General features: G+C 37.7%; 1 protein-coding gene across 1 annotated transcript in view; it reads left to right on the forward strand.

Moving 5' to 3' along the window:
• Positions 1 to 23447, forward strand: part of LOC131572576 (receptor-type tyrosine-protein phosphatase zeta-like) — a 131885-nt gene that overhangs the window by 21257 nt on the left and 87181 nt on the right. Inside the window, exon 2 of the mRNA XM_058825826.1 lies at positions 17744 to 17809. Within this exon, the coding sequence (XP_058681809.1) occupies positions 17744 to 17809 (66 nt within the window). The remainder of the gene's footprint in view (positions 1 to 17743; positions 17810 to 23447) is intronic.

Consider the following 23447-nt stretch of genomic DNA (forward strand, 5'->3'; position numbering starts at 1 on the left):
ATTGAATGCTGAATTGCAGAAAGCTATGTGGACATATGAAATGTATTTGTTATTAGTGGTATAGTATTTATGGGCTGAAGAAAGATCAACTTTTTCAGATGAGTGTCAAGATACTCAACTTCTTTCCAGATTAATTTTCAGAGTAGAACTTAAGGTACAACTTCAAGATTACCACTGAAGCCCCAGACAGACGTTAATACATACATATGAATGCATGATTATTGGTGTCAGTTTAAGAATTCTAGAATTCTCTCCCACACAGAATACATGGTTGAACAATTTACTCAGAGTAACCAATGCCTCTTACTAATTTCCCTATTTTCCTTTACTAAGGAATGTATTTTATTGTTTGGAAATCATTCTTATACCCTGTGTCAGGATAAGCAGATTTAGAGCATAAGAGGTGCTTTGCTTGGAAGGAGAATAGGGTAAGAGAAAAATTTCTTTCAGTTCATTTGTGGAAGTTATGTTCAAGGTATTTGAATTGAAGAACTGAATTTTTTTGTACTCTCAGATCATACCTGAACTTGATTTCATCAAAATCAGTGGCAACACTTCCTGTTTCTTTAATGGAGCTACAGTTTCTTGTGGAGAGGCTTGAGTGTGTAAGGGAGATAAGAAGGAGCTTTACAATTAAAACAGTTACATGGTAGTCTGATTTAAAAGTACTCAGGACTTGTCAAAGAAACTACCAATTAACTTTGACCTCTGTAAAATTTCTATCCTTAAATATAAAAGAGAGATCTCTTCAGTTTGTAATTATCTATGTGGGCTCTAAAGAAATAGGCTTCAGATAAGGGAAAACATTGCTTTTCATTAAACCCCATGAATACTGTTAGATGGAAAGATCTTTACTATGAAAATACTGTTCAACTTAAAACTTTCTGGGCTTAAAACTTAAAGCTGTCCGGGCTGTGTGATTCTGTTAGAAAAACCCCACAATTTTCATTATTGAAAATTCCTCCACTTGCGCACAGCCGAGTCATAAGAAAGGGTTTTTTAGGAGCAGAAATTGATGAAAAAGATTTGGAAACCAGAAGAGAGAGGGTTTTGTGGAGGGAAGACGTGATGTCAGTTAGCCCTAGATGGACTCAGAAGGGTGGAAGACTGAAGATTAGATGGCAATAAAGTCAGAAATATAAACTGAAGCATTTTGGACACACTGTGCATTCCTCAGTGCTTTTGGAGTAAGAGATTGTTCAGGTAAGACACTGACCTTCATGCTGTAATATATACACTTGACCAGAAGGTTAGCCCAACAGGACCAATCCAGATTCCTCATAAAGATGTGATTTTCTCCTCAAGAGGTAGAAGGTGCATTGCTGCTTTTCAGGGAATCATTTTGGAAAGGATTCATGTAATTTACAAGCACAATATCCTACAGTGGGAGCATTTTAATTTGGAAGCCTTTAATCTCCCAATATCTTTTTTAAAAAATTAATTCCTAATAATGATATATTAACATAGTTACAGTAAATCCAGTATCTGGGAGACCTTTTCCTGGCCTCTCCTCTTTGAGTCCTTGAATTAAAAATGGCAGTGATGTCTCATAGACCAAAACTGACTTCAGTAGTGTGTTTTAAACAAAAATAAAAAAGAATGTTTGTAAGTCTAGCTATAGCAAGGTCAGCCAAGCCAGACTGCACTGAGGACACCTTACTGGTCACATGAAGGTATTACATCTTCATTTTGGTTTATGTCTGACAGATGTACTACTGTGACTTGCAGAGTAATATTTTGACATAAAAAGTTTACTGTTATGGCATAACAGAGTAGCATTTTTATTGTACATAGGATATTTCCAAACTTTAAATTTTGCAGCTATTTAGTCTAAGGTAGTTGGATAGTGACTGTTTATTTTAAAAGATCATTTTAAACAGTTACCCAAAATATTTTTTCCTTGCTGTTTAATTAATTTTCAGATTTTTTTTACTGTGAACTGTATTTTAGAAGAAAAAAGTATGTATTGTTTGAAACTCTAATCACAATATTCATGTCACTGAAAGCCTGGCTGCCTGTTTTCTCTGCAGACTTATGTAAATTTTCAGGGACCTTGTGTGAATGGAAGGAGCCTGAATTTGTGTCCATGGTAATCTGTTCAATGTGTAGAGGAAGTTACAATGGCCTTAGCCCATGAAAAGGATCAGTTGTTTTCATAGAAAGCAGTCAAGACATGCTTTGAATTCAGATAGTCAACTTAATCAGAGCTGGACTTTGTTTTGTAAGGGTTTCCCTTTGAAAGAGCTGAATACTGGTCACCTGCTACAATCAAAATACATCATTCATCTGTAAAGGGGCATAAAAATTTAACAGTTAGCTGAAGAATGGATACATCCCTGGAACAAAGGAAAAAAATGTCCTGCAGTAATTTAGAATCTCTACTTGGGCATGTAGAAGCATGAAAATGCCACAGCTGTCTGGGCTCATTACCTGCCTTCAGCCACAGGCAGCTGAGTGAAGTCATACCGAGCTTCTTTAGGACCAGGAATTCTGCAGTGTTTGTCCTCACTGACTTCCTGGCTGTGGTGGGAGTCCTGCCTGGGCAGGGCTGGCCAGCACCCCTGATAGGCAAGACAGAGTGGTTTGGGGAAATGTGGGAATTCAGAGTCTTGTATGAAGCATCAGAGGACATAACAAGCATTCAAGTGTAGTCCTCCACCTCAGACAAAATGTTTTTTTGTGGTAATGCTTACAGCCCTGGTAAGAATGAAGTGATTAAAACTATAATTCTCTTTTGTCTTCACTAAAAGAAGTCATGTAACATTTGAGATTTTTTTTTCTCCTGCATTTAAATGAAAGTACAGTACAAATATTAGAAGTATCATTAGGCAACCTGTGTTTATTTGGCTATTCAGCAGAGATTTAATCTGAAAGACTGAATAATACTTTGTCTCAGCTTCATCTGTTTCTGCTAGTGAAACTAAAATATCCTTCTGCTCCATATCTTAATTAATCTGCTGTAGAATATTTCCAGAGATTAATGGTAGATTTGTATTAGGGATTGCTTGCTTTTGATGATGAGAAGGATGACAAGGTTAAAAGGAGTAAATACATTAATGTAAGAAAATAAACAGTTCAGTATCTATTATTCATGCAAGTTTGGTTTTTTTGCAGTATCTATCAAGTGCTACTTGAACATTTTCGACGTTACCAATGTTAGCTAAATAAATTTGCCTTATTGTTGCATGAATCTGCATGTAGAGAGCATTGTAACTACATTTCTTGGCCTTCCTTGAAAATGGCATTACCCAACAGCTTTAGAGTGGGATGAGGCAGATATTTTAATGCAGAACTCTGAATTAAGACAGCAAGGACACTTGGTACTTACCCCTAATCCAATTTAAGGGCTGTAAATCCAGATCCAAATCACAGAATTATTTTCATATGAACTACTGTGCCCTATGCATGTCCACCAGTGGAGATGTTTGGACATTAAAACTGGAATGGGAAACATGGTAGCTGCACAAGGTGTAAGAGAGAAGACCATTGATGAACAACCACAGTGTAAGCAACAACATAATCTCATCCAGGCAGAGAAAAAACACTTAAGTACTGTAATGGCTGGCATTTTTACAGGAAATTAAATTTTCTTTCTCCATGTGAACAGACAATAGCAGCAAGGATATCCTTAAATGTTGCAACAAAAGATAAGAGCATAGGCAGAGGTATACTGTTAGGGAGTATCTCAAATGTTTTTACAGGGGAAATAGGGATCTATGGCCAGATCAGGCTATTCTCTTGGTTCTCCACATCAAACACAATTGGATAAAGCAGAACTTCTAGAAACTGTTCAAGGGAAAAAGCAATATTAACAATAATGGTCACTTAAATAAAACTTTGTGGAGTAATTGGGTTGAACCGTACAGTGAGGAATCACAGAATTGGAGCATTTGAAAATTCTATTGTCCAAGGCATAAAAGGTGTACTCTGCAGTGTTGGTTAGGCCAAAATCTGCTCTACCCTATTCTCTTACAAGGGCAGTGAAAGACAATATTGTCTAAAACCAGCATTTGCTCTTTGAACAAAGATTGCAACACTAAAGTAAGTATCATGGGATCCCAGTTCTATAAGGCAGCTGCAACTGATGGATCTGAAAGTTTTCCTTTTATTAGGTATATCATTTCACAGTCATGTTTTGCTTCCCTGATGGAATTTCAGAGACCTAAGGGGCACGTTGCTAAAGAGCATCCAGGGACACCTCCTGTGAATTGAAGCAAGGGAAGAGTCAATCATATCATTTTTTCCAGCCATCTTCTCAAAATTAGCTTCTTTGTTTACCTGGATATAAAAGTAAATTGTCCATCACAGAACAGTAAGTGATATTTATTTTAAGTTTAAATAGTAGTTTTATTTCATTAAGGCAATATGCTGCCACTGTTTCAAACACCATGGATCATTTCCATGTGGTCTGCAGATAGGAGGAATAGCCATGTTGGGTCATCCATGAATTCAGTATTGTGTGACAGAGGCTAGTGCAGATGTTTCAGAAGAGTGGACATGAAATCATACAGTAGGTTGAAGTTAAATACTCCCCAATCTTTTCTCTTGTTTCTCATCTATGCTAGGTAGCTTTCAAAATGTATTGTGATAAGACCAAGTATTCCTAATCTCCTTATAGTTATTTCAGTCTTCATTTAGCTGTTATCTTGAACACTTTCTTGCAGTGATAATTTCCTACACAGATGTGAATAAAGTGAATCCTTTCACTGCTTTTCTTTCAGCCTCCTCATTAATGCCCTGGGTGTTCTTGTTCTTCCAAAGTGATGGGAACAAATGTTCCCAGTCTTCACCTTAGCAACATTCATTATTCTTTAGGTTTGTTTTCTTTCCTAAACAAGCATTCTTAACTTTTTCTATCTCCTTATCTAGAACTTTTCCATGGACACTTTCATCAGTGTTCCCTCTCACCCATGTTATTTTGCTTAATTGTTTTCAAGAAGGCAAATTCAGTATAGAATGCAGTTTTCCAGATGAAGCCACACTGATAATATGTTTTAATGGGCAATAATATTTTTTGTTCACCATTTTTCAAGTATTTCCAAATTTATGCTTGGACTCCAGCTATACATTGAATGAAGAACTTGATTTAGCTGTCCATGGATGCCCTGGTCTATGCTATCAGCTGATAAAAGTTAATTAGAAATCCAACAAAGTAAAAGCAGGGTTTTTTCTGGTGCTTTTTTTCAATTATTTTTTGCTGCTACTTCTGTCAAAGCTAATCATCATTTGGCATTGTTACACGTTTTCCTTGCTTGTTACAGCTCTTTTAATTTATTGACACCATAGTCTTATCCAATCTGATTAAATGAAACCTCAGTGCACCACAACATTTTGCCATATCCTCTTGGATCTTATAACTGTTTCCCTTTCTGGAAACTTAGTAGATGTTTTGAAAAAATGTTGCTATTTAAACTGGAAATATTTTATCTTCAGGAACTCTTTAAAAAGCTCATGCATTTAATTACTGAAGGTAGGTGTCTGTACTATTTTGCCACCCATGGTGCCCCTTGAATGTCAGTTTGAATTATGGTGCCGTCATCACTCTTTAATGACTCTTGTGCTGTTCACTGGGTAACCTGTCTGCTGTGCATATTAAAAGAAAGGCTTTGGCTTGTTTGTGTTCAAGAGGTACTTTGCAGATTTGCACCAGCACTGTAACTCTAAGCTTTGTCCTGCTGGACATTTACCATTTACCTATTTTACATGTGGCCATTGAAGTCATACTGTGCTGATTATTTCATCCTTTTCTCCCTTAGGAATTCAGTTTGCTCTTCTTTGTTAGCCTTTGTGACATAGCCACGTATATATATATATATTTATGCATTAAATATATATTTATATTTTTATATATGTATATAGTATATCTGTTATTAGGGCTCAGACTTGTTCTTTTAGAGTCAGCTGCATGTTCCTCTCCTCTCAGCAGTTTTATTTTCCTCATGGCAATCTCCAGTGCCTAGAAGTTTAAACCTTCCTTGTTCACTCAAAGTGAGTTTTAGAACTCTGTTCATTTTGTCTGTTTGGGTCTGCACCCTTAAATTGAAGCATCTATAAGAAAACAGGCAGGGAGAGAGAGGCTATACATAAACTTCTAGGCCGTTCCCTATTCATAACTCTGCATTACTAGGCATGATATGTGAGTTGGGCTTCCTCCCTAGCACAACGGCAGAAGTGTCTAAATGGCCCTAGGACAAAGCACCCTAATTATGTGCCCAACAAGTACTCACAGCAGACACTCTGAATCCAGCCTATTGAAGATTTTCCCCATACCATAAAACCTTTATATAAATATTCATAAGAGAGAGGGGGACAGACAGACATGCTTCACAAGCTGCTAATTAATGCCTTTACCCGTGGTTTTATTGCTCTACACCTAAACCAAGGACAGACTGTGTTTATCGAGGGCTTTGAGGATTTGGGGAGCCTGCAGTGAGAGTTCATTGTTAAAATCCTCTTCTGGTACTAATTCTTCATCCCTGAAGAGCCAAAAATCTCTTAGTTCTGTGGGAAGTTGAGATCTGAACCAGCAAAGAGTTTAGGCAGGTGAATTCCCAATGAGGGAATGACTTTCATCAGTCCTGGTGTAAATTCACAAGCCTCTTTAGTGCATGGAAACCTGAGTATGAGATTCAAGCATGTTCATGGTTACTGACTTACCATACATTTTTAAATAATGTTTTCTTGATTCTGGTTGCTATTGATTAATGAAGCAATTAATTAATTTATTACTTAGCTATAAAAATAATTCAGTCAGGGTGCATGAGTAATTGCATGTTTTTCTAGTTAGGTACATTGTATTTAACTTCATGTTTCAGTGTTTAGTTTGTAATACAAATTTGCCTATGAATCATGGTGACATTCCCAGGCTCCCAGATTTGTTTCAAAGATTTAATTTCCCACTATTAGAAAGTCACAGTCAATTTGCAGTTGGTTATTGAGTGTTGACAGCTGACTGCCACAAGTATGAACTTTCAGTTGTATTGAACTAATGGGAGCCTAAGAGGAGTTCTGCAATGGGATTCTCAGTTCAAACTGTGTTACACACTTAGTGTAGGATTCCAAGTAACAAGAGGTCAGAACCTCCATTTTGTGGTTCAGTGCACAAATTAAGGCTTTTCATGAGTGCCACCACCACCTCAGACCTGTGAAAATGCGTTTTACTGTCTTAGATTGGATTATATGGGGAAATGGTTATTGCAGGAAGGTGAAATTTCATGTTTACAGTGATTTTTCAAACCATATTTCTATCATATGGGGCTATTATTTCCACATTTTGGGTTAAATCTTGCTTAACACAGTTTGTCTCCTGACAGAATTCAACTGGCACTAGAACTGAAAGAATATGAACTAACAAAATAATGTTGCGGGCTTGTTTTTCTGAAACCACAAATCTGCATTGTCTGCTATAACTGTTACATAAAACAGTTATGTAAAAAAAAAAACCCAAAAAACTAAAATTAGCAAATCCAAACCACTCCAGTGCATAAAGTAGACATTAGGAGGAAGGGTAGGTGATGGTTGTATGCCATTGTATAGTGGGTTTGTGTTCAGTCTGCATTCACGTGGGCCTTATATTGCTTCCCAGTAAGATTTACTGTACCACTCCAAGATGAAGAGCATGTTGATTGCATAGATAGGAGCAAGGTACATGACTATATAGATCATGCAAAACATCTGATTGAAATCTCTCACTCTCTACTTCCCAATATTATTAGTATCTGAATTCCGAAATTGTCATTGAAGTTCCAGTTTTGTAGGTGAGTGATACAGGACTAGGATGAGATTCCTGTTTCCTTAATGGAAATTCCTGTCTTGGGCATACAGAAAACCACGAGACAGATTTTGATCCTAAAACTATATCAAATGGTCACTACAGAGTAGATGACAAGTAGGAAAAGAGAATTAAAAATGGAGTCAAGAAAGCAAATGTGAAGAAAATAGATTTTAAATTGGCCTCCCTGACCTTATTTTATTTGATATCCACCCCCCTCTCTTTTTAAAAATTAAATATGTTTTAGAAAAGAAAAAAAATCAAGTGTCAATATTGCTGTAGTTGGCTACAATAAGCAATCACATCCAGGAGCAATCAATGCTCCAATGTTGTTTTCAGCAATCTGTGAAAGTAAAAGTATTGTTCTGTAGAACAATACACCATATTTCTGTGTGTTTGATGAGGTTGGGAACCAGATACTGAGCTTATTAAAACACAAGTAAAGCATGCTGGTCAGCAAAAATCTAGTGTGAGCTCTCAGTGCCTGGATTGTATGAAAATACAGCAGTGGTGCAGCACCCTACCTGCATGGTGCAGGAGTTGGAAAACACAGAGGAAAGCCCAGACCATCCTCTGGAGCTTCAAGCCATCCCCTTTTTTGGTACACTTTCATATAACTTCCCAAAGTAATAATAAGAAGCTAAAACAATGTCATTTAATCTGTCCATATTGACTTTTAAGTTTTTGAAATGAACTTCTGAATAGCTGAAGTGAAATCTTAAAATGATATTCCACCAAAAGCAGAGGCCATGCTAATTAAACTTGGGACTGTGTGTTGTTGGTAGCTGTGAGATCTGGATGAGCATTATGGGAACTTCAGCCCCAGCCAACAGCACCAGACCCTCAACAAACAGCCTCTTCCAACTGCCAGAGCTCAAAGATCTGGGAAAAATTCTGGCTGAGTGCACTAACATTTTTTTTTCTGATCTGTGTGGCATGTACTTCTTTTTTCTAGTAATTTCCTGGTTTAGGTTGTGCCATAGAGGTTTAATTCAACACATATTTCAAATATATTGTGGTGAAATCTCACTTAGAGATTGTATTTGGACTGTACTTAGAGTCAACAGGTGTGGTTCACCTTATTCAACAATGAATTTCCAAAGGCTTTTGTAATTTTACACAGCAGGAGTCAGACTGAAAAGTGACACTTAGGCAAAAGACAGACACCCAAGTCCTGAAAATGCTAAGTGATAAATGCCTGACTTTGCAGATACTTCATTTCTTTCCCTGAAAATCTTCTGAATGCTTAAAATTCTGCTTTAGAGTTTGCTGAGAATTTTAGTCTGGATAGCAGGGAGCAGCCTGGAGCTTTTTTCATATCTAACACGTATTTCTAATTTAAAAAATAAATGATCTTTCAGGTATTCTTTAAAAATTGAATGTCATCAGAATAGGTTAAAAGACGCCTTTGAAGTGTTAAGCTCCTTTTCACTTTTCAGTGCTAATTCTCCTTTTTACTGTATCCTACTGGCTTGAAAACTCCATGAATACCAGGAGACAAGTTCTTTTTCCTCAGACTGGCAAGAGGTGGATCTCTGGGGCAATTGCTCCTTAAGAGCACAAGACAGGGCAGAGGGAACCAATAGGGTAAAAGACAGCATAGATTTTCTATCAACTCAGTGTATTGTTAAATACAGTATCACAAATGAATTTTAAAGTAATTGCATTATTCTGATTATTTGCTCTGTGATCTTTAATGCCACCTTATTAATATTTCTGCTGCATTCTAGTAAAAAAAAATTATTACAAAATCATAACACAAACTAATAATTATTTGTCTTTGCTTTGACTTTGGTTTCTGTTTCTAGTGTGCCAGTGTTTGTCACATATTTCTCTGTTGTCTATCAATCACGAAAAACTGTTGTTTTGTTTTTTTTTAATTACGTGCTTCTGTGATGAATTGCAATAAAGAAATGGCTAAAGGAAAAGAGTAAACATGAGATTTGAATCATGATGTTATCATAAGGAAGAACAATATGTGTGTATGTATTTATATAGTCCTTTTTGACAAATCCTTATAGATCAACATTTATGTGGATGTACTGATGCACATATATAATTGTTAGGATTTGTCAAAAAACACCAGGTTGTATATTGGTTTACATGTTTTTATTTGTTTTTTCATTATGTTTATATATTTTTTATGAAATTGAGACAGATATTTTTAGAGATATGCAGTTGCTATTGGATTTTCATGATGAGCTTTGGAATTTTTCAGACTTGATGTTGTGGTGTGTAGTTTCCTCAAGGGAGTAGAATGATGTTGGTATTGTGTTATAAAAAGCATGTGGCATAATCCCTAGACTTATTTGAATACTTACAAGAAAATCATCCAGAGCAACCTCTCTCTTCCCCATGGTTATTGAAAAATAATTTCATTGAGACTGTAATATGACTGGAGGGATAATGGTTGAGTAGAATTTGCAATTCCAGCATCAAATAAATGGGAAAGGAAAATATATAATAATTAAGTACTTCCTCCTGTAAGGAATTATCTTTCTCTCAATACCCCCTCCACCAACATCTTCAAAGGATCCAGTCTAAAGCTGTTCATTCAGGTCCCCAAGATGATTTTAGCCATTGAAATATATTGCAAAAGACAAAATTTCTAACAGCTTGACTTCACAATCCCTACTGTGATAAAAAAGCATTTATTTCAGTAAATGATACTTTGAGGTGGCTTGCATAAGGTTTACTCTCAAGAGTTTTAGATAAATATTGCCAAAGATTTAGAGCTTTACTGGTTGGTAGCTTCTAATATTAACAGACAGAGAGGCATTGAAGAAATATAGTAATTTTAAAAAACCCCCAACTTTCCAAAAGCCAATTAAATGTGAACTCTGGGATTTTGGATATAGGAGTTAAATTTATTTTATTTTTCATTGCACTTTTATTGCAATGTTTCTTGTTTGCTGGAAAGGGAATTGTGAATGGTTTTACACTTAGGTCTGAAATATAAGAAGCAAAGCACATATCCTTTGTTCATAATTATTACAGTACACAGGATTTTGCTAGACATTGGGATCATTTAAGTTATTGGAATACCTGGAATGTTGAAGAGGATTATGCAAATAAAATTGTGTTACCTATACTATTTATGTTTAAACAAAGTTCAGTTGTTTTTATCGCTTTCTTACTTCTCTGGTACTGCTGCAACAGAAATAAATTAATTTTGAAATCAAATGTCTATAGTTTCTCTGATTTGATACATTTCTTGTTTTTTCATGTCTGGTCTGGATTTACTTTTTATTTATATAATTCCATGAATTTACATGTGTTGCATTAAAAGACTCTCCGGGTATGGGGAAAAGAATCTGGGTAGCAACAGAGCTATAAAAGAGTATGTGTTAGGAATCACTCCCCTGCACCTGCTTTTTTTCAGTATCAGTTCCAATTTCTATCATAAACACCACCTTGCCTCTGTTCATTCATGGGGCAGTGGTATAAAATTTTTGGGGAGTTACAGTCTTCCTAAGTCCCTCCTGGTTTTGGCTTTGGACACATTTTTAGGTGCTTCAGCAGCAATCTAGTCCTGTAGTTTTGCAAGGCTATCTCACTCTGCAGGTCCTTAAATTATTGATAAATCCTCGTGTTTAGCCCAGGGGCTTCACAGGCACTTAATTTCACTCACCTGTGCCTGCTCAACATAAACCCTGGTAAGTACCACTCCCCCAGATGAAAGCTGTCCTGTTACCTTGGCTTCAGTGAGCAGACACCTGAATGCTATGTCAGTGACCAGAGAAGCCTTAACGTTTGCTACAGACAGTGCTTCAGCTGTTGGGAAATGGCTGTGTGGGAGGCTGAACTCAATCAGACCATTTGGGTGTACAAGATCCCAGGTGGAAGGAGACATATAATATTTCCTTCTACTTTGCTTGTAGTCGGGATTGAAGGAGGCAGCCAGTAATTTAACCATGTTGAATCATACCCTAGAGTATCCCTCCCAATTTCCACTGGCTGCTTAGGAATTTCAGGGCCACTCTAAACCGCATATAAAACTCATGTAAAATTCCAGAATGGAACCTAAATTGGTCAAACTGGAGTCTATGTTACATTTGCATGTACAAATACATTAGAAAATCGTGATGAAATGTGATTTATGAACCTTAGCAGATGCCATAGGTATTATATTTGTAATTCATGGCACTATTCTCTGTAAAGTTGTGACAGGTGAAGTAAGCAGTGTGCCTGTTAATACTCTGGGGCTTAATATTAGCTACTTTTAAATTAAATCAGTCAATCTTTTTCTTCTAGTTTTTCTTCTATTTTTTTTATCTTTAACACAATTTGTGTTAGTAAATAAACACAACAATGGTCAAATGAGAAGAAGAATTTTATTCTGGCTTTATATTTAGTGCAGGAAGAGTCTCACTTGTCAATGTGTGTTGGAATGAGCAGCTTACACTCAAGTGTGATGGAAGGGACTGACTCTCTTTATGTATACCCAATCATGTACCAAAGCTTGATATAAGCCTACATAGAAGAAACTGTGGGTTAAAAAAAACATTAAATTTCAACAAGGGTGTGAGAGTTCTCAGACAGGTCTTGACAGAAGTCTTAGACACTTTGACAGTCAGGGAAAAAGAATATATGAGATCATAGAGGTGGGTTATTAAAGTATTTTTGCATTATTAAGAATTTTACAGATAGCATTACAGAATTAAATATATTCATAAGAAGAGGGAGACCTTACTCAGGCAAATGTATATCATTCTGTTAAAGGGATTAATAGTTAGCTACTGTCTTTTAAAACTTCAGGACTGTTATCAGGTTGTGCTCTGAATCTTTTCATTTCCTCTGTCAGTATAAATTACAGTTATTTCAGTTTGAGGCAATGAAGCTACACCATCATAAGACCGATGAAAGATATGGAAGTGGGTTCTGTGACCTTTCTGTCAATGAAAGAGGCTCAAATAAGTAAATTAAAATTGTGCAGGAAGCAATCCATTTATCATCAGATGAGATTTTGCAGTTTTACCTGTGTTTAATGTTCTCAGAAGCAGAACCTGTATAATGAAACTCTATCCAGTCTATTTAATTGTATTCTTTTCTTATTTGACAAGCACTGAGCAACTCTTGTTAATTACATGTAGTTTCTTTTTTAAAAAATTATTATGCTATTTTTGCAGTTTGTCTTCCTCTCTGACTTCTTTGCAACAATTTTGCCTGGTGTCCCACTTCTTAGCCACTATCTATGCAGAGATTCTCTTTCAGCTACCCTGTATAAGCACTGCTATTACCATACCATTTCAGTTTGTTCTACAACTCCTAATTCTTCTCCAGTGAAGATACACATATCTTAATCTACAAATAAACCATTTGTCTGATAACATGTGTCTTATAATAACCAATGCCAACTGACAAGGCAAGTGGATTAAAAGAGGGCAAATATGAAATGAGAATTTCCCAGTATAATCTTCCCAATTTCATCTATAGACTTAGTGAGCCAAAAGTGGTGTCACTGTGTTTGAGCAGTGTTTGTGGATTTCTCCTTCACAGATTTTTAAATAATTTCCAAACCCATGTAATCCTCTGATATTCATAGCTTCCCACTTCTGCAGTCAGTAATACTAGTGTACACAGCTGAGCTCTCATGAGACACATTTGCTTGAAACAAGAGTTTCTGTGTTTCTCAAAGAGAAGATTATGGCAGTTTTCAGTGATTGCTCATCCTTGCTGGTATTCTGAGAGGTCCTGTGCACTTCCTTGGCCTAAGAACCATGCATTGAACCTTCCCCATGTAAAATGGAATTTTAATACCTTTATCTCCATGACTGTACTGCATTGCCATTATCCACTTATACCAGATGAGTAGTTATGACTTTAGAATCTATCCTCTTTGCGCTCAAATTAGAATTTAGGAGGAAAATTGTGTGGACCGTGTATTCCAGGACCAAATCATGTTTGTAATTAAAATGCATAGTTCATAATATCTACCCATCCTCTACATGCAGAACACCATTGTCCTATTTGTAGATCTAATGCTGACATTACTTAATGTGTCCCAGTTCCCATAAATAAGTCATTCCGGTGTCAGAATCTCATAAATGCCAGATCCACTGCAGGTGCAACTCACGAGTTAAGGCTTGGGTGGAGGTAAAAGCACAAGGAGGTTGTTCCTTTTTCCTCTTGAGTCTAGCAGCTGGTATATCCTGATACTGCTGTGGCACAACGGCATAAAGGGTAAAATTACAGTATCCTGATATAAATGTCAGTCCCAGATTATGCCTGATCTTGTACCCTTTGTAGCAAAGCAGCATGTGGAGTGCAGCATCCTCAGACTCTTGAGCACTGTCCTTAGAAAGCCCTTTTATACCAAGGCTTAGGAGAGGGATCTCTGGTGGATTCTTGGAGCTTGTTGCCTCAGCATCTCTGAGAGCAATTTCCCCAACAGAACCCAGAGATTTAAGGTTCCATTTCCTCTTCTCTGACTCTTTTTTGATGGCACACAGTGTCAAATCAACAGGATCTCTCTCACAGAAAATTTTTTCTGTTAATTATTAAAGCTAATAATTTTTCACCTTTAGATATGCATAAACATGCTAAGGATTAGGATGTTTCATTCACAGCACTAAATCAAAAGAAACTCAGCTGAGGCCAGGAAGTACAAAAGGAATATGAGACTCATGTCAGAAAGAAGAAAATCTAGTTATTCATACTTTATAAACAGGAAAAAGTATCTACAAGATCTTATTACTCCTAGCACTATGCTTTAACCAGAGATCATGTTCTTTCTTTGCCCTTGTGACTGAACATAAGACAGGGTCAGTCACAAATAAGTCGGTCCTGCTACCCATGAATAGCAGGGGAGCATTTGCAACCATTATTTCTGATTTCATGGGCCTTGGGCACTGGGACACATACTGTTTCAACAGAATAAAAAAAAAAACCAAAACAAGTCTTACAGCCTCAGACAGAAACATTTGACTTTGAAGGAGGGTAGTAAAAGTGGGGGAAGGGAAAGCATTTAATGATATCTTGCATGTCTCCTTAATAGGCATAGAAAGATAACTATAAAACTGTTTAAAACATGATCCCAAAACCAAGCTGCCCTGTTCTGTGAATAAATTAACAGTTTATGGAAACTTGTTCAATTGCTTCCTAGAAACAAAAAAGAGTATTTAGTATTTTTTGCTTCATAAAGCAGCACCTCATCCAATAAAATTCAAATTATTTTAGGCATTGTCTGGAGACTTCAGTCTGTCACAGGAGTCATGCAGACTGTCAAGCTGATCAAGCTCAATCAGTATCATAGATTTAAGTATAAAACCATAAACTTGACATCAGTTTTTCCTTCTTTCTTTTTATTTTTTTTTTTGTGAAGGAGGATGTTCTTCCCATATTCATTTAAATTAAGTGCAAGGAATTTAAATAGTATTTAAACAGAAGTACCCGCTGTCATATATCATCAGCAAAAGGGATGTTGATTTCTTAGCTTTAAATAAAACTGAAAAATAAAATAATTTCCTTCCAGCTGGTCTCTACACTGTTAGCTGTTGAACAGTGACAGTTTGCACAGCAGTAGAATGCATGGTTGTGTTTCCCAGGGCAATTTACATCAGCAGCTCAAAGGAACAGTTGCTACGTGGCTTGACCTCACACAGCACTTTCCTCCACCACGCACACTAGCTATGAATCTTCAGTCATTTCCCACATGAAATTTGCTTCTCTTCCCCAGTGTTGCCACATTTTTAAAGTGTAAAGAGATGAGACCAAAACCACTGAGAGCCCCTGCAGATGCAAGAAGGTTCATGGCTGTGAGTGTGCTATGGAGAGGCTGTGGACACACAGCTGGCGAATAACAGAGGAAAGAAGGTGTGTCCTGACACCTCCTGGAATCTTTAAAGACTTACTGTAAGATTTGCTGGGTCTGTAAGTGTGTAATGCACCAAACACAGTGAACCTTGCCCATTTTTTTTCTTACTCATTGAAACTGTCACTATTTGTTCATCAGGACTCCCTGTGAAATTTAAAAAGTAGTAGGAAGCTCTCATGCCCAGGCCTTGCTTAGTTTGCATGTGGCTGCTCAACTGATTGTGGAATGCGGGAAGTAACAATTAGGAGGACAATGGATAAAGAAGGAAACTGGAGACATCAACTAACAGCCATGAATCACAACTTACACAGCTCTCTGTTCCATAATTAATTGAAGGAGCAGGCACAATGCACATTGACTTGGAAATGTGGTCCAAAGACAACTTTGGTGCATGTAAATCCTTTTCCACTGCCCTTACTTGTCTGTGAGGTTTGATCTCAGTCAGGAGTGAATGTTGTGAATTGTTACAAGGCATAGTTCGGTGTTTTTCTGGCAGTGAGGGAGAAGGAGAAGAGGAAAAAATATTAAAGGACAATCACATCACATGGAAGAAGTAGAAGTCTGGTGAAATTAATAAAACATGGACTTCAGATAACAGAAAGTCACTGTAAGACACACAAACATGTAAACTTGCAAATAGCAATTATGATTTAACATCCTGTAATCAGTACTACATTTTTGCATGAAAGAAGAAGAAATGGATGTTATGAAACTGCTTCATTAAATCATTTACTGCAGAGGATGAGCAAATTCTGTGACATTTTCTCAAGGAAACAACCCATATATGTGTTCAACATGCTCAAGGGCAAATATTTCTTAGATAAGCTGTACTGCACTTCTCTAGAATAGTAATGAGGTTGCTTAACATTATGGCTCTTGAAATTATGATCTAAAAAAAACATGTATCTGCAATTTACATGCTTTAGTAATTATTAGGGGGCATAGTCATCTATTTGCCCATATCACTGTGTTGCCAGAATTTCCCTAGGACTGGCATAAAAAGAATAATAGTGAAGGTTATTCAGTAGTCAAAGTCAATGACCATTCATAGTTTGGTATTTCTCTCTAGAAAAATATATATAATTTAAAAGTAATTAGTATCTAACCTTTCTCCATCAGATTTATGGACGTACAAGTAATACTTTATTTATAATTATGCCAGTGATAGAACACAATTAAATGATATTATAGAATATTTTATTCATTATCTTTATAATTTATCTTGTATCAGCAGTACAAAGTTACAAAAAAGCATGTAAAGTCATGACTACATTCAAGCAGAAGTTTAACTGTCATCGACATCCTGGTTATCTAGAAAGGTTCGTTCAAAGGACATCACAAAACTGGATTTCTTCATGGGAGACTTATTAATTTTAAAAGGGAAGGCAGGCAGGAAGGCAGGAAGGCAGGAAGGCAGGCAGGAAGGCAGGAAGGCAGGAAGGCAGGAAGGAAGGCAGGAAGGAAGGAAGGCAGGAAGGCAGGAAGGAAGGAAGGAAGGCAGGCAGGAAGGAAGGCAGGCAGGCAGGAAGGAAGGCAGGAAGGAAGGAAGGAAGGAAGGAAGGAAGGAAGGAAGGAAGGAAGGAAGGAAGGAAGGAAGGAAGGAAGGAAGGAAGGAAGGAAGGAAGGAAGGAAGGAAGGAAGGAAGGAAGGAAGGAAGGAAGGAAGGAAGGAAGGAAGGAAGGAAGGAAGGAAGGAAGGAAGGAAGGAAGGAAGGAAGGAAGGAAGGAAGGAAGGAAGGAAGGAAGGAAGGAAGGAAGGAAGGAAGGAAGGAAGGAAGGAAGGAAGGAAGGAAGGAAGGAAGGAAGGAAGGAAGGAAGGAAGGAAGGAAGGAAGGAAGGAAGGGAGGGAGGGAGGGAGGGAGGGAGGGAGGGAGGGAGGGAGGGAGGGAGGGAGGGAGGGAGGGAGGGAGGGAGGGAGGGAGGGAGGGAGGAAGGAAGGACTGTTTGCTTTGCTTGTATCCTTAATATGCTGCAATGTTAATGATATTCAGATTCTGTTTAACCAGTACTTATCATCTGAGGTCCAAAATAAGGACAAATTAAATTATTTATCATTAATTAAAAGAGTGATTATCTTGGGGGGGGGGCATGTCATCAACACTTCAAGGTGCTGTTAGGCTTCTGGTTTTAATATTGTAAATTATTACTGTTTTGCAGATTTGGTGTACGGATACTATAGACAACAGAGGAAATTGATTGAAGAGATTGATTGGTCATATACAGGTAAGCAAAACTGTCTATTGAATAACTTATTTCACTCTGATATTTTTGTGTTCATTGTTACAATTTTAAGAGTCTCGTGTGTCTGTATAGCACTTACCATATGCCTAAGCAATTGCTAAAGTGTAGATAATGGAATCTGAAAAATACAGGAACTTTACAATAGGAGAGTATTTTAATCTATTTAATCAGTATTTTAATCTACTTAGTAATATAATACATCTATTACTTTTGGAAAGAGAAAGTCCTTATCCTTAAAACCTCAACCTGAGACCTGACTTACTTGATGAAGGATGGGCCTGTAAATTGTTAGGTGCTCGTTAATCATCTCGACGTTATTGTTCTAGCAAATCTGAAAAGCAGTCAGGCTGAAATAAGTCACAGTACATTATGTGGGAAAGAACCTACAGAGATGGATATCTATTGCATATGAACTTCTACCCTGTGCTTGTGAACACTTGAGCATCCTTTCCAAGTCCCATCCTGACTCTCCTAAAAACTCAGTTACTTTGTCTCTCTCATTTGAACGAGTGAGAAAGATATGTTCTGAAATTCTTCATGACCATTGCCTCGTTAAAAAGAACAATGGAAAATTCACAATTAGCCTCTTAGGTTCTTGTGCATAAGTAATTTCAGTTTTCAGTAACACTGAAAATTTGTCCTAGGTCTCTTTTGCCCAACATGCAGGAAGTGAGTTTTTATGGATGTGTGTAGGCTCTTACATTTTCAATTGCTTAAGTTACTGTTTCAAAAATACCAAACTATGAAAAGTAAGGACTGTCAGATTTCAGTCTTAAATTTGATTCAAAATATGTTCCTGTAGTCAAGGAAAATTACACCATTCTTTTTATTTCTCTCACTCTCTTTCTCATTTTCAAGACAGTTTTTATTTTCTAGTGTAAAACATATCTAACAAGTTTTAAGCCTAGAGAGAATTGAAACAGGCTAGTCATAAACCTTTCAAAATGAGATTTATAATGAAGACTCCCACTTACACAGATTGTAGTGCAAAATTCAAGCACAAGATCAATCAATACAGTATTTTATGTTCAAGCTCGATCCATGTTTTAATATTGTAGTTAGAGAACTGCAAGGATAAACCTCCTCGATTCCTGGTGACCAGAGGGCAATCTTTAAAGGATAGCAAATGGGGTTTGTTTAGGATATCAGAGGATATAGCTCTTCCCTAGGCTGCACAGAGCACCCACGCACTGTGCAGCTGCTGCAGCATCCACAGGTCACCCTTGATGGATATTTTGTTTGGAAAAACAGCACAGACTTGGCATGTCAGATGATTCATACCTGTTGTTTCTCTTCCTTAACATGTGAGATACCTGTGTGTAGTCATCTCAATTCATGTGCTTTGCTCTTGTGACTCCCCAGCTGGCAAAGCCTTTCTCCCCATGCAGACCTGTACAGGAGCCCTGCCTAGCACTGTGAGCCTTGGCTAGCCTCCTACTGCTCCTGCAGTCTCCTGCCCAAAACACACCCTTCCCTGCTCCTGCAGCCTCCTGCCCAAAACACACCCTTCCCTGCTCCTGCAGCCTCCTGCCCCAAACACACCCTTCCCTGATCCTGCAGCCTCCTGCCCAAAACACACCCTACCCTGCTCCTGCAGCCTCCTGCCCCAAACACACCCTTCCCTGATCCTGCAGCCTCCCCTCTGCTGCACTATCTGTGTGCCCCCAGCATTCTCAAACAGCTGACTGCATGTGTGGTCAAAAATGGATATTCAAAGCTTTTGGGGAAGGAAGGCTGCATGTAAATCAGGTACTCAGAGCTTAGGGCTAGCAACTGTTTGCAAGCTGAGTACTATGGGATGCTTTGCTGAAATACCAGGTAATTGGTTCATGGCATAAGGTGGAATATACAAGCCCCGCTTGCAGTAATAAAAAGACAGTCTTCCTGAATGTGAAAAAAAAAAAATTAGAGATTTTAACATTGTTTTTTGGAGGTACAGAGGTCTAGAGACCTAAGCATATTGGTTTTGATCTCCTTCATTTAAAACTTAAATTATTTCATTCCTGAGGCAAGTGTTATCAGGTGCTACATGTGTAAGCACTGTACCTAGCACAGGGTCATGGTTGTGAGGCATAGACCAACATGCACACTTCTGAATGGATGAACTGTGCTTTGCCAGTACATTTTTTCCTCAGCCACCAGTTACATTCTGCTGTCTTATAACCTGCTGACTGAAAGACGGAAAGTGGAAAATTTCATTAAAAGTGAAAAATTAGACTCAGTGTGCCAATGAAGTGTTTTGAATGGGCCTGGGGATTCTGAAACCATAGTCTAATCCACCATGGGTAAGAGAAATCCAACTGGCTTGGTAAATTAACCTGAGTAATTCTCTGTATCAAATAAGAAGTTTCAGATACACTAGCCACAGTGGGTCAATATACTCCTTTACTGGGATGGTGCTGTGAGGTGAAAATAAAATGGAACTAGAGAGTTTTACCTGCTAAAATCATCCAATATCTGAAGGTGAAGTTTCATAATAAAGCAATTTTGCATGCTGGAAATTAATATGAGTCATCATCAGGTTTTGACTCTTGGATAAATATATAATGAAGTCATAAATGCTACTGGAAACATTTTGTAATACTTTAAGAGCGCTGTTTTAAGCCATGAACAAAACCTGCATTTGCAAGCATTAATTTCATCTTTTATGTCCTGACTTTGCATGTATTTGCATAAACAAATGCAATGTTAAAGAACTGAAAGGTACAAGTTCTTGTTATAGATGCATCCAGTTTTTTCTGGAATAAGTGGATCCTGAAACTAACCTATTTGTAAAAATGACTTTATTTTAACAACTTTGTCTTGTATTTTTCATTTAAGCAGGCATAGAAATTTAAAAAAATACCAAGAATACTTGGAAATGGTGTCATACGGCACAACCATTTTTTGTTGTAGAAAAATTCGGTCTACTGTGAAAATTCTGTTTCCTTAGATCAGTTACATACTAATTGATAAGCAAAGGTCATTTAGACAATATTTAACTGAACCACTAAGATTAGTTGTTCACATATTACTTCAAAGCATAAAGCAAGTATATGAGCTTCAGTTACTTTCTGTCATAGAGGTAAAAGATTAATATTTTTTTTGATGATTTGCTTATCTGTGGGGTTTTTTGACAGAAGGAATGATATGGTGCTGTTTTCTGGATCTGATGTTTGGGGATTTAAAAAAAAAAAAACAAAAACTGGGCTGATTTGATAGTAGTCCATCAAAGGTCCAAATCTAAAAGTTCACACGTAAAACTGGCAAGTGATACCACAAGAAAGATTTTTTTCCCCAGTGAAATATCTTTCTGTTGGGTCTCACTCTTGGGATTTTGATTCTTGTTCACAACAAACAAGTTATGTGCTTTAGGGGGAAAAAAACACAGCTGAAATTTGTTAAAAACAAGAGATTCTAAACAGTCTTCCAGGAATTAGCAGAGCCAAGGGTTTTAAACATTTTTAAAAATTGAATGTTCTATGTAAATGAATACCATAGTGTTATGTTCAGCCTGTGCTGTGTGATATGCTGTTACACAATTGTCTTACAAATATTGGCAACTCTATCTTGAGGAAAGGGTAATTTTGGTATAAACTGATTTGTCTCCAGGTATTCAAATAATATTTTTATTATTTGCAAGCAGAATCTGAATATTTCCTTTTTCTCTGGGGAGAAGCATCATGAATCATAGAATCACACTATAATTTAGGTTTGAAGGGGCTCTTGGTGATACTGTGATTCCAGCCTCAACTCAAAGTGGAACAAACTTCAAAGCTGAATCCGGAAAAGTATTGAAAATCTCCAAAGAAGGAGATGCTGCAGTTTGGTCAGTGTGTTCCATTGTTATTTTGAAAATATTTTTTTCTTTTACTCAGCTTCAATATGTCTTACTGCAACTCGTGGCCATTGCTTCTCACCCTTTCCTTATGCACTGCTCTGTAGATCACCTTTACAAAGCAGGAGACTTCAGCTAAGTTCCCCCTCAGTTTAAGCTTCAGCAAACTCAGGTCCCTCAGCCTCTCCTCATACATGATGTACTCCAGCCCCCAGACCATCTCAGTGGCCTGTAGTTTGTAAATATCCATCTCATACTGGGTTCAGGAGGAAACTAAAACTGGACCCTGCATTCTCAAAGTCACCTCACTGGTGTACAGCAGAGGGAAAAAGTCACTTCCCCTCATCTTGCTGGCTCCACTCTTGCTAAGGTAGCCCAGGACAGTGTTTGTTTTCCTGACTGCAAAGGCACACTGCTGACACACACACAATTATTTCCATCAGGATTATTAAGATATTTCCAGATAATTTTTCATATCTGGTGTTTTTCAGTAGTAATGTATAGTGATGGGTGACTTTCTGGTGCTTGCACTAATACTTCCTTCAGCAACAGTACCTAAATGTAATGACTTCTTTGTTTTTCTCCCTGTTGAACTAATTGAACTAGTCTTGTTAAACCTGGAATTGTCACTTTCTTTGTGTCTGATTCAATAGCCTTCTGGAGATATTCCCCTAGTTTATCATTCCCATTACTGTTGCTACACAGACAAAACTTCAGTTGTTATTTGAAAGGCTGGATTTGCCACCCCAAGTCTTACAAGTGTGCTGTAATTGCTTCAAATGTTCATCCCCATAGTTTGGCTTAGAAATTAAAATGGCCTTTGTTTTCAGTGGTACTGAGAAAATGAAATTTTCTTTCTTGCCTAACCAAGAGCTAATATTTTAATTTCAAATGTTCTATCATATTTCAGTACTGAAGAGATTCCATTTCAAGGTCACTGCTCATTAAGTTTATGGAGAAGTAGGTTGTTGCCTTTATCCATAACAATGCATGGGTGTATTTTGCTGTTCACTCAGCCTAAAAAGTGAGCAAGGATCTAGAATATCTCAGCTGTGGCTCAACACAATGATTTTAACACTGGTAGCTAACTCTGCTTATTCTGTAAAATGTCTGCTGCTTCTGCTACCCACCAGTTCAGTCCAGGTAAAGTGGAAAATTTGAGTCTTTACCCTCGTCCTCACCCTGTGTCTCTGTTCAGCAGCCATCTGCTGGGAGCATGGACAAGGTCGGGCATGCAGGTGCTGCTCCCTGGCCTGCAGCTACAGCGAAGGAGAGGCTGTGCTGATGAGTTTGTGGTGCTTGCTCCCTGGGAGACAGCTCCAGGAGCAGGGCAGACGGAGTCAGGAGGGAAGGGCAGGGGTCTGGGTCTGGGCCATCACCTCCCAGGGTGCAGCATGATAGATGAGCCATTTTGTGAGCCAAATCCTGACAGTCAGCCTGTGTGGGAGAGTGGGATGCACCAGCAGGAGCCTGCTGGAAGTGGGATCCACGAGCTGCTGAACTGACTGCTTTAATGGACAGTTCTGCCAGACCAGACTGAAACGTCTCCAAGACCGCCCTAGCCAAGAGTTGATGAAATCTTCTGCTTTCTGTGGCTTGATAAAACTGCATTCTGGGGAGATGATGCATACCAAATTAAGTTCAACCTTTATTTTCTCACAAAGTAACTACATGGCGAAGTAAATACATGGCAGTATTGGCATAATTTCATGAGAAGATCTAGTCTTTTTATGACCTCCTGCCAAATACATCATTTTGTGCTTTGTATTCACCAGGTATAATCATAACTGATGTGCTGTATCA

The sequence above is a fragment of the Poecile atricapillus genome, chromosome Z, assembly GCF_030490865.1.
Source record: "Poecile atricapillus isolate bPoeAtr1 chromosome Z, bPoeAtr1.hap1, whole genome shotgun sequence".
In the NCBI taxonomy this organism is placed as follows: Eukaryota; Metazoa; Chordata; class Aves; order Passeriformes; family Paridae; genus Poecile; species Poecile atricapillus.